This window comes from Mus caroli, chromosome 5, assembly GCF_900094665.2.
Source record: "Mus caroli chromosome 5, CAROLI_EIJ_v1.1, whole genome shotgun sequence".
Taxonomy (NCBI): domain Eukaryota; kingdom Metazoa; phylum Chordata; class Mammalia; order Rodentia; family Muridae; genus Mus; species Mus caroli.
Window position 1 is genome coordinate 65,960,633 of NC_034574.1, and position 16,329 is coordinate 65,976,961.

Genomic DNA, 16,329 nt, shown 5'->3' on the forward strand with positions numbered 1-16,329 from the left:
AGCGAGAGGCCCTAGACGAAGACGAAGACACCGATATTTCTTATAAGAAACTGAAAGAAGAGGAAATGGCAGACACCTCCTATGGCACCGTGGGGACAGATGACTTAGTGATGATGGAGACCACCCAGACCGCCCTCTGACCGAGGAGATTCACGGGAGCTGAAACATCACTTCCTATTTGTGACCATTGGTAGCAAGTATGGTTCGCATCCAGGATAAAGATGGGTTGACATTTCCTGTAACAGATTTGCTCTTCCCACTGTAATGTTGTATCTCAGTATTATCCATGTGTTTTTCTAACTCAACAGAGTGTCCCAATATTGCTTACACCTGGATCAGCTAAATTGCCGCATCCTCTGCTTTAGTGTGCTGTTTGTTTGTTTTTTTGGTTTTCTTTTCGATTTTTGTTTATTTTGCCATTTCCATCAGCATCGCTACAGATAGGAAACGGGGTTGGAAATGTAGATGTCTGGTGTTTGTAAAACAGAACCATGGGTTTGCTCAACTTACAAACAACCAATTCTGTTCAGGGCGAGCCTGTATTGAGAAAAGTCCAAAACGGGTCAGTGAAACTACAAGATAGAATTGCATCGTCAAATCATTCTCAAGCCAGAGAAAATCGTATTAATGTGTGTGACTACTTGATCTAGTATCTATTGTTAATGGTCATCAACATTGTCCAGGGTTGAAAGGCATTTTTCCCCATATGTTTCCTGTATTTGTATAAACGCATCTCAGCTCCATTTATCGTCTGAAGGAATGATTTACTTAGGAAAATGCGTAGACCTCACCTCAGGGAGAGAAAATGGGCCCCTTTGTTCATCCGTGGGAAAGGGCTGTGGCTACAGGCTTTCCTTCCTGAAAGGCCTGTGGCTGGACACTGTCCCACTGCTCTGGGAGACTGGAGCTGTGATCTGAGACAACCTAAGAGGTTCAGAGCAGTCTCCTCTAACCTTGGTATTTTGCTCCCTAATCAGACAACGGCCTCCCTTGCCTTCCTCATGATAGACATCTGGAGCGACAGACATGGGGGCCCACCTGGCTCGGCTAATCCTGGTGATGATTCTGGGGTCGAATTCTCATCTCATCTAGTTCCCCTACAAATCGTTACTGTGGCTAGCAAGCTCTTTTTCTGCATCCACGAGGGGGGTCGCCTTTAACCAGTGTGGGGAAGGTTTCGCTCCGCATGGCAACAGCAGGTGGTAGGGCTTTTTCTACCGGTGCGCGGCCGGCCGCCTATTTCATTTGGCTTGGAGGGCAGCTGGGCTGCGCTGATGGCTGCCTGGGCGGGCGAGGCGCGGGACGCACCCATGTTCCCGGCGAGCACGTCCCACCGGTGCCCGCATCCTTATCCGCAGGTCGCCAAAGCTGTGGATAGCTGGAGGTTCAGAGCCAGGGGCTGCCGACCCGCGCCCCCCTCCTTCCTCCCCGGCTACAGACAGCTCATGGCCGCGGTGGCTTCGACAGCCACCAGTGGGCACAGCTCATGGCCCTGCTGTCGCGGATGGGTCCCCGGTCGGTCAGCAGCCGCGACGCTGCAGTGCAGGTGAACCCGCGCCGCGACGCCTCGGTGCAGTGTTCACTCGGGCGCCGCACGCTGCAGCCTGCAGGGTGCCGAGCCAGCCCCGACGCCCGGTCGGGTTCCGGCCAACCCCGTAGCCACGCCGGCGCCCGGAGATCCCCGCGATCCTGGCAGACCGTCGCCCCTGTCTGGGGGACAGGCAGACACCCACGAAGGGAGAGGGGAGCCCGGCATCCGTAGGGACCCGTGAACCAGAGCCGAGAGAAGTGGCCTTGAGGAAAGCGGTCCCCCAGCCGCGAAGCGAGGAGGGCGATGTCCAGGCTGAAGGGCAGGCCGGGTGGGAGCAGCAGCCACCACCACCGGAGGACCAGAACAGTGTGGTGGCGATGCAGTCTGAGCCTGGGAGTGAGGAGCTGTGTCCTGCTGCAGAGATGGCTCAGGTCCCGGGTGACTCGGCTGCCCGTCTAGGCCGGGCCTCCCGGCAAAGCACGGAGCAGGACAAGGAGCGCCTGCGTTTCCAGGTGAGGCCAGCCTGGCGGCCTGGACGCCTCCAGAATTGTAGGGCTCCTTCAGGGCTAAGCTGGTGGCTCTGGGTGATGCAGAACATAGAATTCTTCCATGCCATCAGTTTTTGTTTGTTTTAAACATGTTTGGTGTTTTGATTGCATGTTTTATCTGTACACTTCGTTGTAGTGGAGAGATGGGAGCAGAAGAGGGCGTCGGATCCCCTGGGACTGGCGTTTTACAGATGGTTGTGAGTCACCATGTGAGTTTTAGGATCGGAATTAGGGTCCTCTAGAAGAACAGGGTGTTGTTTCACAGCTGAGCCATCTCTCCAGCTCTTTGGCATATAAGATTTTGCAGCCGCTGCCTGTTAATACAATGGGAGGCGTTTACACAATAAAAACCAACCCATATGTGTCCCGACCCACTGGCAGCCTCTGCTCCTGGGGAATACCAGTGTAATTATTTAATTCTGATCACATAAACGCTACACATGAGGTCTCCGCGGTGAATGCACACAGTCTGGTTTGGACCAAACTTCAGACGGCTGAAGGAAGTGCACACAGGGCAGAAACATCATCTTGTGAACTTCATTGCGGGGAGAGTCGGTTTCCCAAGGCTCCTTTTCTTATTTCCTCTCTAGATGGATCTGTCATGGTTAACTTGCCGGCTTGTTCTCTACCTCCCTTCGTTTCTGAAGCTGTCAACTGAAGCTTCTTTCTCCCAAACTTGCCTGGCTTAAACAAACAAACAAACAAACAAACAAAAACAAACCACTCTCCCTATTCATCCAGAAGACCAGACGCTGCTAAGCTGTTGGATGGTCTTGAGTTGCTGCCTGTGCTAGCAAACAAGGAGGCACAAAGAGTATGGTCTTAAACCCCCACCAAAGAAATGGAGAGCCGTGAGCTCCTGAGCTGAGGAGAGGACTCTGAGACATTCCTTGTTTTCCAGTCATTTCAAGGCTGGTGTGTTTGAGGTTGGGGTGGCAGTGGAATGGGGTGTCAGAAAACATAGAAAAGCGCTTGGCGTTTGCCTTTCACAGCTGGGTGTGATCTCTGAGGCAGAAATCCCAAGTTTTCTGGCCTCTGGTGTTCGTTCACCTATAAAAAAAAAATTGCATTAAGAGTTCTTCCAAGCCCCTGCCACTCCTAAAGGCTTAGTTATAACAACTTGTTTCCAACTTGTTTGTCACTAAGTGGGAAGCTCAGGAAGTTTAAGAACCAGGTGCTAACACTATGTAGTTCATACCAAATGAGCTAGACTTGGGTAGGTAGCAGGACATTTTTGGAAACTTACCTAGCATCAAGGAGAATTTAATATTGGTTGAAGACATTGAAAGGTTTTAGAAGAGCCTTTCTCTTTCGGCGTAACAACGTTTTCATTTGTGAACGTCCTAATGCATCAGCCCACATAAAGGGCCTGAGGGAAGAATCCCAAGCGCTAAACCGCACTATGTGGCTTCTCCCTTGTCTGAGGGGGAAAACACACTTATCAGTCTGCTGGTATATGAACTATCTTGTTTGGCCTCAGTTTACATATTTGTTTGAGTGAGCTATTCATTCACCTGGTTAATTTAGAGGTTGACCCAAGTCTAACCTTACTTACTACCATGGTAATCTTAAAGTATCAAGTGGAATGTGGTCCCAGGTTCTGAAAATGAGGGTCACTCGGGCATCACTTGTTTAAAGTCTGGTACCCTGCTGTTCAGTTCTTAGAGCAGAAGTACGGTTACTATCACTGCAAGGACTGCAACATTTGGTGGCAGAGCACCTACGTGTGGTGTGTGCAGGGCACCAGTAAGGTAAGAGACACTGTGCAGCCCTCCTGTTCTGCTGTGCTGCCAGAGTGTCTGCTCCACAACTACACTTTCTTCTTGCAGGTGTACTTCAAACAGTTCTGCCGAGTGTGTGAGAGATCCTACAACCCTTACCGAGTGGAGGACATCACTTGTCAAGTAAATCAAACGTTTGCATTTTGGAGAAGGGGTTTGTTGCACGACTTTGAGTATATTCCCTGAAGGAGGTGAAGGTTCCCAGTAGCTTTAGGCTCTACCTTTTCCTTCCTCCTTCCTTTTCATTTTTGACTAGATTGGTGGTAGAGAGTCCCCTCCACTGTGAAATGGGGTGTGTTTACGCCCTTCTGCTCTTGCAAAACTTGATTGCATGGCCTCTCTTGAATCTGTTACCTCGTTAGCAGTAGAGAAGGCTTGCTTACCTGCCTCTTCCACTCGGCCTAAGGGAAAACATATTGCAAAACAGGGTGCCTTTCTGCTGGCTTGAGGTGGCACACTATTACCCCAATGCTACATAGGAAACACATTCCCAAGTTAGCGTATGAAACGCAAGAAATTGAGCTCTGGCTTTTCTTGAGAGTTTACAAAGGGAGTTTCCTGTAAGACCATCCTACACTGTCTAGCTCTATGCAGTTTACCCATAACCGTGGCTGCTAAGAGTTGGCTTGCTTAGTATTAATTTAGCACTGTGCCAAGGGACTTAGATAACCTTTAAATTGAAAAAAAATTGACATTTACCTGTTAAAATTAATGACAGAGATAAAGGACTTCCACATCTGTTTGAGAGTCCAGTGCACTTAAAGTTGGTGATTGGAGAATTAATTACCTTAGGGTGGGCCCTGAGAAACCAAGAATGGAAAGCCACTAAAGACTCCATCTAGAAAAGGGGACTGTAGGCACCTTTCTACAATAAGGGGCCTTAAACTTCCCTAAGCTTCCCTGCACTTGGCTCTCAGTGCCCAGCACAGAGGCTACTTGTTCTGTAATCTGTTTTGAAGCTCCAAGAATCGAGGGGAGACAGGGTTCACCCTTTGTACTTTTCACTCTGATTTTTCAGAGTTGTAAAAGAACTAGATGTGCCTGGCCAGACTTCGCCACGTGGACCCTAAACACCCCCATCGGCAAGACTTGTGTGGGAGATGCAAGGACAAACGCCTGTCCTGCGACAGCACCTTCAGCTTCAAATACATCATTTAGTGAGAGTCGAAAACATTTCTGCTAGATGGGTCTAATGGAGTGGACAAGTGAGCTTTCTCCCCTCATCACTTCTCCCTTTTCAAAATTCTTCATGAAAGACGGTGTACTTGGATATAAAGCCTGTGAGTAAAAGGTATTGCAAACAAGTTTGAGGCTTTATCCAATGCATGTGTCAGTTTGAGGGGTGCATTTGTGGAGAGTCAGTAACTTTGTTAACATTTGTTGATTAGAGTGAGTCAGGTTGACTTAGGGAAGTTACAGGCATTTCATTCAACTCTTAAGGTTTTTCTTTCTTTTTGTTTAATTTAATTTTATTTATAAATAAAATATGAGTACACTGTAGCTGTCTTCAGACACACCAAAAGAGGGCATCAGATCCCATTACAGATAGTTGTGAGCCACCACATCTTAAGGTTTTACAGACAAGAAGTTTACAGCTTCAGTCTGTAGGTCTGAAGTTCCTAAGAAAGATGTTATTAAAAAGGCCCAGCACACATTAAGTTGTGTTGTGCTTTTTAAAATTTAAATTAGCCCTAATTTAAAGGTCTCCTTGGGAACTTGGAGAGCCCACTGCAGCTGATGCTGGGCAGGCAGCCTCAGGTTCTTCTAATGGAGCAGGTGTTGGTTGTTGGTCTAACACAAGCATCACCGCTGGAGCTAGGTAAAAACCTTGTTCCCTTCCAGTTTTTCTAAACACTTTATTATAGTAGCAACCAACACCTGTCCACTAGGAAGTGAATGCTGGTCTGGCACCTTGGGCGCTAGCAAGTATTCGAAGAAACATGCTAAAATTCCAAAGTGGGCTTGATGGCTCTCTAGTGTCCTTGTGAGGAGGGGATGGGTCCACCTGGGCCCAGGTTCATCACTGCTCTGTCAAGCTGATGCATGAGCAGTGCTCCCAGCCTTTCAGTCTCCTCATTGGTGTGTCTAACAAGTATCTAAAAGATCAGCAAACAGTCAAGACTGAGGACTGACGTGATGGGGAAGCTCTTCTTGGCTAAAGGCCTCTATAAAGCATAGCTTCACCAAGGTCAAGTGAGCTGGAATTTGAGACAGTTGAGTTTGACAAAAAAGACCCATTTCATGCAGGGACAACATGTGCAAGGACCCTCTGGTAGAGAAAACCAGAGAGGCTAAATAACTGAGTTTGTGACAGTTGGTAAAACTGGCCATTGAGGTCTGGCCATGAGAAAGCACTAAAGGGGGTCTTACCTTTTCATATTTATTTTATGCATGCTTTTCCTGCATGTTATGTGTACAGCATGAATGCCTGGTGACCAATGAAGCAGGAAGAGGGCACTGCATACCCTGGGGTGGAAGTTGCAGTTGAAAGCCACCATGTGGGTGCTGGGAATGGAACCCCAAGTCCTCTACAAAGGCATGTTAACCGCCCTTGTAGTCTGTTAACTGCGGAGCCACCTCTCAAGCCCTCACTAAAACATTTGAAAGGTACACTGTGGATAGTGGACCATGAGGATAGATTGTCTTTTAAAGGAAAACACTCTGGGTGCCTGCTGACAGGTAAGGAGTTTTAGGGACTAAAGTGGTGCTGGTTAGAAGTGGGCATTAAGATCCCTGTGCTTAAAGGGGACAGGCTTCACATGTTCTCATGGGCTAGCTCTCACTTAGTTGGGACTAAGTCCAGGCAGAGATAAGGCAGTTGACTTGACCTGGGTGGGGCATGATGGACATACTATATGCTCAGTATTTGCCAAGTAGATGAACTAAAACACCTGCAAAGAGTCCTGGGACAACCCCACTGGGTGTTAAAGTGGGTGTGAAATCATTTGTTGAATTAATTTTCCCAGGGCAGCTAATATTACTTGGAAAGGATCAGTATGCCAGCACTGAATGCAGATACAAAGTGACTCAAGAAGTTTCCACCTTTGACACCAACATTCTAGCGCCATGGCCCGTCACACACTGTTTATAGGTGTGACCCAGAGCTTAGAGAGCATCAGACTCTCAGACTGAAAGGCTAGCAGGAGACACTTAATGCTATCTTTGCATGTTGTGAGAATTGTGTTTTATGTAATTAAAAAAAAATTATTTTATACATATGAGTACACTGCAGCTGTCTTCAGATACACCAGAAGTGGGCATCAGATCCCATTACAGATGGTTGTGAGCCACCATGTGGTTGCTGGGAGTTGAACTCAGGACCTCTGGAAGAACAGTCAGTGCTCTTACCACTGAGCCATCTCTCCAGCCTGTATGTAATTCTTACACTTTTCAAACTGTGGACTACTTTAAAAACTAGGGGGAAGAGAAAAGCCACTCACACTATTGGCTCTCTCCTGCTGTGTGGGTGATGNTTCTCTGACAGAGCAGGTCACTTCTATGTTCTGGCACTGCTCTTCCCTAAGATGTTCCTTAGCCATGCGTCAAGCCAAGGTTGGCTGAGGATAACAGCCCTAACCTTGGAATCACTAAACATGGACACAGCTCCAAACCCTGCGATTGTATTCTGGCTTCCCAAAGAGCAGCACCAGGGAATTGCCTGATCTCTCAACTTCCCAACTATTTAAAATGATGAGTTCCATGAAGAGGATTATATGTGGCAAGCACTAGGTTCTTGCAGAATGAAGAAGCAGATTAGACAAACTTTGGAGTCAGTGTAGGTGTGCCAAGGAAGATCCTAATGGGGCTGGTTTTGTTTTGTTGTTTTGCAGATGTAGTCTTCCTCCCCCGCAACCCCCATCAGTACCATATGAATTGTTTAAAATCTTTGGGTAGTCAATTTAACTTTCCCCCTGCCTTTTTAAAGTGAAATTATACGTGAGAACTATACAGGTAACAAGATGTCATCTATAGTCATCTTTATTTTTTGTTTTCTTCTTAAAATACCACACAAACCAACAGCTACAATGCTTTTTTATTTTTAACAAAAAGGATGTGAGGGGGATGGGAAGTGTGGTGTCTCTCCGGACACCATCCCTGTGCCGGCCCCCCCAGCCCAAGAGTTATTAATAATTTAAAGGACACCATTTACAGTACCAGAACACCATTAAAATAATTTTTTTTATCTGGGTCAAAAAAATACAGTGATTATGAATGTGCTGTGACCAGTTATAGAGTTTTACAGGAAACATAACTACGGTCAGCAGTCCAACGGCGTGCACAGTGGCCTTGATTAATGCACTTGAGCATAATTACATTTCTGTCAGGGGCCACGCCCCCAGGGAAAGGCAAAGCTAAGCAATTCATTTCTACATTCCAAACTCTGGAGCCACAGAGCCCAGTTTGCAAACAAAAGTCACAGTGGAAAAGAGATGCATATAAAAAAATACAAGGTGTTCCTTTCAAATCAGAGGAGTTGGGAGGCTACATTCATTTCCTTTACAAAATTCTATTAAAAAAAAAAAAAAAAGACAGGATCCAGTTTGTTATGCTACAGACGGAGACAGTGGAGAAGGATATTGCGTGTTTTGGGAGTCGGTCTTCAGGCTTCCTGTCTGTATTCTCCCCCATATCCCCAAGGTTCCTTTAGCCTGAAACAAGTTTGAGTCCTGCATAAACAAGTTCATTTGCATCTCTTCTCTTGAAGTCCGCAGCCCTTCAGGGCCCACAGAACACACACTCCATCAGTGACCACAACTTTTCCTTTAGCTTTGTACAAGTTCTCTGATGTAACAGCGTGTGGTGCGAACGTACGAGAAAATACAGGTTTTTGTCTAGGCGGTGTCTATAGTAGTTACTGAGTGAAATAAGTTAACTTGTGTAATGAGAGGCGCCGGCGGGCAGCGTCCATCTTTATTTTACAATTTAAAGTCTCTGCAGGCATCTGCTTTGGTGAGTTATCCACATCTACACAAGCGCTGATCAGAGAGCTGAGCAGCAGAGTCCACTAACGTTAACAGATATATTACTTCTTTCTTCTTGAGACACTGGGGAAAACCCAGCTTTAAAATATTATTAAAGTGTTCTAACATATACACACTATGAAGAGTTATATCTAATAAAATAAAATTTCTTCAAAAATAATCTTGCAGTGCTCTTTTAGGCATGCTCTGAGAAGCTGTCACCAGACATCCACACCTTGAAAATAGGACTGTCACACACGCACACACACTCCAACTCACACACACATAATTCCTTATACAGACCAAAAAAACAAAAAACAAAAAACCCAAACACCCCAAACCCTTATCCCGTAAGTCGGAAAAAAACCAAAAAACCCCAGACCCAATGGTTTTTGCAAATAAGTCTGTGTTATATGTCTGACTGGGTGGTCAAGTTGATCATTAAGTGTCAACTCTGTGTTGATGGCGGCTGGAAATCCAAGTGGCTCTGCAGGCACAGGTCTTCAGCTAAAAGGAGTTGGCCCCATCCCAGCCTCACTTCACCCTGCCCTGCAACGTCTTAGGGCCATTATTGCAAACATCCTTGGAATTTCTTCCTTTCTCCAGAGTAATGTAGTTTGTACGTGTCGCTTTTAGCCCTTATTCTTATTCACATAGGTTAATAACAATAAAAAAAAAATTCCTTCTTCATACAGTTACTGTGGAGGTCTCGGCAGCAGTTAAGCAGTTAGATATTTTTCTTCAGTTTTGTTTTTGACAGTTTGAAGTTAGTAGACTACAGTTAAAAGTGCTGCCCCCAAAGTTATCAATGAAGCACAAGGGTTCCTAAAAGGTGCTTGGCTAACAGTCTTGATCATCTTCAGCTTACTCCCTCTTGAGGGTTGCAAGTCACTCAAAATCCAGTGCTCGCCATATTTCCAACCGATTTGGCCTGCGCTAGGAGTGGATATGACTGCACTGTGCGGAGAGACTCTCTGATCTCCAGGTTAAGTTCCATCAGTTTGCAGTTAGCATCTGACATGTCCAGGTTTGAGCCGATGACCGCGAAGCTTCCTGTCTGGCCTAGTGTCTGGTGATGGAAATAGATGTGTAAGAGAGTCTGCACAGGGTCGTCGTCACAGCTGCCGAAGATGTCATTGGGCCAGAGGGTTCTGGAGAGAACACAGAATGTTAAAGTTCTGAGATGTGTGTCATTACTACGTATGCTACATTTTAGGTTAAAACCTACGAACAGAACTACCCAGTGAATAAATGGTGCCTGTTTATTATTTGAGTAAGCATGCTACATACATATGAGCCACATGTGATGTGTAAGAGCATCACATATGGTGCTGTGACATCTCTTCCTGGCTTACCTGAAAGCTTTGACTTGTGCCACAGCTGATACAAATTCCTTGTTCTTCAAGGTTTCGATCAGAGAGTGAATGGCAGTTTCTATCGTGGTCTGGGCCGCTTTGGAGATATCAATTTCTTCATTTTCTGAAGCGGCCTCAGCTTCCTTAAGGATGCCTTCCAGCTGGGCAAGTTCTTCTGACATGTTGATGACCTGAAACAGGTAAGTCTCTAAAGATCTATTTCTGTGGTCAGCGACAAAGGGGCACCCAATCAGTTGCAGGGGATATAGCTGATGGTAGGAACACTCTTCTGTCAGGAATATAGACTAGCCACCAAATAAAGCACGTAAACAAAACAAAGAGGCAAAGTCACTTCTGATGGAGCCTAGGCTACTATGAACTTGAGAACGTCCTGAGCACCTGGTGTTACAGTACATATATATTTGTACTGTATACACAGAGGTGTATATGTGTGTGTGTGTGTGTATATATATATATGTATACATACACACACATACATCAGGTTTAGATATTCTAGATAAATTGGGTTGCAATAATGTTTATACTACATCTTGAAAGATTATAATTGCTTTTAGACAGGAGAGAAAAGTCTATTTTAGAAGGTTGTTTACCAAGGGTATTTTATAGAAGTGTGTGTGTGTGTGTATTTGTTTTACTACAATGACCGGACATGGCATATCAGTTTGAAGGAAAGCTAATTGATTAACTGGAGAAAAAAAAAATCAATGAACTTAAGGCATTCTAACACACACACACACACACACACACATGATATCTATATAAAAATTTTAAAAATCCAGTTATTTTCCCAATGACAATTCTAGTACCAGCATGCAAGGAGGGGAACAAAAGGTTATAGTCAGTAACTGTGAACCTATATATTAACCTCTGCATGAATGCTGTGTTCATTTATAAAACTACAGAAACGGACGAGATGTTAGGGGCTTTGCAGTGCGACTTTCTGCATCCTTTACTCTGTTACAGATCTGTTTTGCTACTGAGCCTCTGTCTGGCTTAACCCGTTGGATATCAGGTCTCATTTATGACAATGGCCTGACACGGCATGTCAGTTTGAAAAAGAGCTAACTGATCAACTGGGGAAAAAGAAAATCAACATTAAGTGGCTTTTGACTTTAGGCATTCTACCAAGGGATGTACACATATAAGCACGTTATACACATGCAGGTATATATATACACACACACACATGCAGGCCTATGTCACAGCGCTGAGAATGGTGCCTGATGCCCGCTGGGACTTACCTCTGCTTCATTCTTGATGGTATTTACTTGGTTGATGAGTTTGCAGTAGGCCTGGAACAGAAGCAGCAGCTGAAAGTGCAGCCGGTACAACCTTCTGCAGAGCTCCAGCTCCTAGGAATGAGCAGCGGTAACTGAGGTTAGCCAAATGTCCGAATCCCACCAGAGAGAGTGCTTCCAGTCAAACAGTACAAATATGTTAAAATCGTTGGCGTTTGTGCTTCTGTGGTAAGCAAGTTAATATGGGGTGAGGCTGAGGAGAGGCGGGGGGGGGNGCTTTGGGGGCTGGCTTTCAAATAACAAGGCTTGTTGCTGGTTACAGAATTCCTTTTTAGTAGGAAACACATTTTCACACTGGACAGACAGACAGTGTCAGAAGGCAATACGTGGGATGCTTTGGAAGGGAGGACTCAACATGAATTTAAAACTTTGAGTTGATGATGGGGAATTCGCGGGCGTGCAGGCTTTGATCCCACTGAGGTCCTTAATGCACCCGTCAACTGGAACAGAGCGAAACTGGGTGTCCTCTTACCAAGGGGAGCTTTTGAGGAAATGGACTCTTAAGAAAACCACTTATTCTCATTCAAGTGAGACAATGACTATGAGTAATTTAAATTTTCGGATATGACAGGAGACCTGTCAGTGGTAGGTGCAGAGAACCACACAACTGCTAGTGCACATATTCATTTTCAAGTCTCACCGTTTCCTTGGTTTTTAGGACCAACATGTGCCAGATTAGGGATATGGAAAACTGAAGCACACGCTACTTTCAAAGTAGTCAATAGCAAAAAATTGTTGCTAGGTCACAAAAGGACAAATGGCAGATGAAAACCAGTTTGTCTCACCAGGATAAGGAATCTATAAATCAAGACAGGCCACTTACTGCTAGAATTCCCATTTGCTAAGCAAGGTGATCGGGTCACAAAAAAAAAAAAATACAAAGAGAAAAAGATCAAGAATTAGTATAAGAAATCACCGCAACTAAGGTTATAGATGCCCCACGCAAACCGAGGACCACATTTATACAGTCATTTCCAAACTACCGCTTTCTAGACACTGCAATAACCCAGGGCGGGCTTTGCTTGCGTCCCTTTGGACAAGTAAGGTTAACTTGAGCTACAGTTTGTTTTTGTGTAAAAGACAAAGAATAAAACGGAGCAAAGTGATCTTGGGAGCCCTCGCTATGGTAAATGTATTTCAATCCAGGTTTCATCCCGACAAAGCCACTTGTAATAATGTTTCCAGGGTTGTAGCGGGTAACTTCCTTAAATGAATTTACCATTATTTTTATTTTTTTTTACCAAATGATTGGCTGAATCAGCCCATAATCTTACATAGGAATTACTTACCGGCAGCAGGCTCGCTAGTGCAACTCATTCTAGACCTTCCTACTAGCCTCTCCTCAGCTCTTGGGCTGTCTCTCTCATGCATGGGCCACAGGGCAGAACACAAAGAGATGGTGTGTTTTACGCTATCCTTCAAATGCCATTTGGGTCAGAACTTTGACCTAACCGGGTTTGGATCCAGGGAAAGTGATGTATGCGAAACAGTGAAAGGCACTGGATGTGTGAGAAGAGTGACTTCTAATTTAAATAGACTGTCGGGATATAAACGGAGCTTCTAGAACTTGCTTTCCTGAGCAGTTTCCCCTGAAGGATTCCTGTTAGTTTAGAAAGGATTTGCTAAGCAAAGGTGAACTTTAGCTCCACACGGCTGACTGTAAATTATGCAAACAACAGTGGCCCAGTAACATTAGCAGAGCACAGTCCAAACGTCAAACAGCAGCAGAGAGGTTTCATATGGTTTAATTCTGGTGGGAATTCAAGTTTTAAGTCCCTTTCCTCATTCCTGTTAGCATGATACATGCAACTGAATCTACACACACGTGCCAGTAGTGTTGGTGTTGATATGCGCCAATAAATTCTACGGTCACTACAGTTACAGGCAATGGCACAAACTCTCTTGCTGTGATTTACCAAAATTGGTCTCCATGCAGTGAAACAGATTATGAAGGACAACACACATACACATTGTAAGTACACTGACATCTGCATGGTAGAGTTTATCTTCATTAACTCAATATTCACAGACAGCACAACGTCTCTGTCTCTGTAAGGCGGGGGACACAAACTGGACTGAAGAGGACAGTCTCCCGCTTTTCACTCTGCGTTATCTCAAGCTGTTAACTGAGTTAACAGTCTTGGAGATTATGGGACTGTGAGACAGAGAAGGACTAGCTAAGACCCACGGAGCAGCTCCACTTAGTTTAGATAGATGCTTGTAGGTACTGTTAAAGTGTCCACAGTTTCAATTCCAGAGTAAACTTCTTTACTTTTCCGTTTCTTTTTAAAGATTTATTTATTTCATGTATGTGAGCACACTGCAGCTGACTTCAGACACACCAGAAGAGGGCATCGGATCCCCATTACAGATGGTTGTGAGCCATCATGTGGCTGCTGGGAATTGAACTCGGGACCTCTGGAAAAGCAGACAGTGCTCTTAACCACTGAGCCATCTCTCCAGCCCTTGTCTCATTTCTTTCTTTTTTTTTTTTAACTCTTTTTTTTTTTTTTTTAAGATTTATTTATTATTATAAGTAAGTACACTGTAGCTGTCTTCAGACACACCGGAAGAGGGCGTCAGGTCTCATTACGGATGGTTGTGAGCCACCATGTGGTTGCTGGGATTTGAACTCTGGACCTTCAGAAGAGCAGTCGGGTGCTCTTACCCACTGAGCCATCTCACCAGCCCCCCTTGTCTCATTTCTTTATTCGTGATTTTAATGTTCCTTGAGAAGAGCACAGGGCTTAGAATTACCTGTCTAGGTTTGAATCTTAGTTTCTACTACTTATTTATTATTAGACAAGTTGGCCCCACTGAACCTCAGTTCTCCTGTTCAAAATGGGAATAACTAAGAGACCATTCAATTGAGTCGTGAGGAGAGAATATGATCGTGAAAAATGTACTGGCACCGGGTCTGAAAGGCATAACAGTTAAATTATGACTCCTTCAAGATTTCATTCTTATCCAGACTTCAGATTTTTATTATAGGATACCTTTTGTGAGATATCTATTATTATAAATGTTACTTAAGCTGAAATCCAGTATCGGGTGTGGAGATGGGCAAGTTCTCCTACGCGGTTGCTCCCACTGGAATAACGCACGGGTCTTAACATACTATTCCCACAAGAAGCATTATGGCTACCCCTTTCCCTTAAGAAAGTGTGTTGCTACTGCTTAAAGTGACTAGACGAAGACACAACAAACCCACATTTTTCACATTTGGAGTAAGGGCTACAGAGTACACTGCCCTGGGGCTTGCTTCCATCACCAGAGAATATATCCATAGACCTGGACCGCCTGCATGCTCATCAGGCTTATCTACTCAATGTTATTAAGCTCCAGTCGCAAGCTGGTTGTTCGCTTTTATTAAAGGGAAGTTTTCATTACTAAGCCAATATTTCACTGAACCTAACTTTCAGGGAGATCGTTTTGATAACCAAAATGAAAAAGGCTTGCCCACACATTCTTTCTAGGGATATCAAGTAAGGACAGGCCGCACGCATACATTGTTTTACGATATCCGATGCAGGTGCTCAGTGGGAAAGACACGGAGACTTACCTGCGCGTTGGTGTTTATCCTGTATATGTCTTCGTTGGCACCGAATGTCCTCTTGCAGTTGTCTAGCCACTGCAGAAATGAGCAAGGGTAAATTTCCATAGTCAGCACACTAAGAAGGAAAACAGTGCTGTAACATGCCCGTCTGTATAAAGTCAGAAAGGCTAGGACTGGCTACTGTAGACACAATCTCATCTCCACCTAGGGCCAGCCATGTAAACAAATGAACAAGGATCAATACAACAAGATGCATACGCCGCTGTGAGTTTATTAACAAAGACGCAACCAGTGGTCTCGGGACCCGGGGGGCCCCATATCGTGAGCTCCTTGGCTTGGTGAGTTTTATTGGAAATCTTCGCTGTCTCTACCTGACCTTTATGTCTAGATGTGAGACGTGGGAAAGGAAAGATTCACTTTCCCTTTGGCCGACCTAATAAAGGCGACTTTATGAGCCAGGGCTGTCTGCTCATCCGAAGTTTAGTTCTCCGAAGACGCATGCCACTTTTAATTACTGAAACAGAAACCGAGATCTATCTAAATCCTGTTTTTGTCCATTTTCTTCCTGTTTGGACGGTAACAAAGGACAAGCATTCTGTCTCTGAGGCATCTGGGTATATGTGGGCTTTCTTAAAGTCAATACTAATTTAAAAGAAAATAGCGTTGTGGGATGTGTAGAAAAATGGAGCCGCAGAATTTCCAAAGTGAGAACTAAGGGCCTTCAGGTAGAGCCCTTGAGCTCCTGCAGTTTCTGGCTAACGGGGTGGTGGTGCTTGTGAAATGAAGGAATCAGCCACTTAGACTTCCTCTTTGAAAACAACTACCGGCCAAGTGGCTCCCTGGGAAATATTTTAGTGTTAGATATTTAAAATTCTCAATTGTAACTTAGTGCTCTACACAGAAAGAATCAAAATTAGAAATGGTTATTGTTTCAAAAAAAACAAAAACAAAGCCTTTGACCTTCTGTCTCCCTTATCACAGTCACTCAGACAACATTGGCCCTTGGGTTATTTTCTTGACAGCGTCTTGGAGTAAAAACATGTTAAACCTTTCTGCTAAGAGACGGCTGGTGGCAGCCATTGTCGGAAGCTATCAGCAGATTTCCTGAAATTCAGTCAGCATCTACCATGGAATTTATGCCTTAATCTCTACTCATACAACATGTTAAAATGCTGATACACAGCCGGGCGTGGTGGCGCACGCCTTTAATCCCAGCACTCGGGAGGCAGAGGCAGGCGGATTTCTGAGTTCGAGGCCAGCCTGGTCTACAAAGTGAGT

The 16,329-nt window shown here is 44.9% G+C and overlaps 2 protein-coding genes and 1 pseudogene across 13 annotated transcripts in view; 2 read left to right on the forward strand and 1 right to left on the reverse strand.

Moving 5' to 3' along the window:
- The window catches only part of LOC110294865 (sodium/bile acid cotransporter 4), a 6,958-nt gene extending 6,227 nt beyond the window's left edge, over nt 1–731 (forward strand). Inside the window, exon 3 of the mRNA XM_021163349.2 lies at nt 3–731. Coding sequence (XP_021019008.1) covers nt 3–140 — 138 coding nt within the window. The 3' untranslated portion in view covers nt 141–731. The remainder of the gene's footprint in view (nt 1–2) is intronic.
- A 579-nt stretch (nt 732–1,310) lies between these two features.
- LOC110295514 lies at nt 1,311–5,076 on the forward strand (annotated as a pseudogene).
- A 2,799-nt stretch (nt 5,077–7,875) lies between these two features.
- The window catches only part of Fryl (FRY like transcription coactivator), a 233,474-nt gene continuing 225,020 nt past the window's right edge, over nt 7,876–16,329 (reverse strand). For 9 of the 12 annotated variants that reach the window (XM_029477618.1, XM_029477617.1, XM_029477615.1 and 6 more), the window contains 5 exons: nt 15,058–15,126; nt 12,319–12,336; nt 11,439–11,549; nt 10,177–10,367; nt 8,006–9,972 (listed from right to left, as the gene is read on the reverse strand). In XM_029477618.1, the coding sequence (XP_029333478.1) occupies nt 9,714–9,972; nt 10,177–10,367; nt 11,439–11,549; nt 12,319–12,336; nt 15,058–15,126 (648 nt within the window). In that variant the 3' untranslated portion in view covers nt 8,006–9,713. Of the gene's footprint in view, nt 9,973–10,176; nt 10,368–11,438; nt 11,550–12,318; nt 12,337–15,057; nt 15,127–16,329 lie in introns of all 12 variants that reach the window. The other 3 variants (XM_029477614.1, XM_029477612.1, XM_021161844.2) reach the window with 2 other exon arrangements.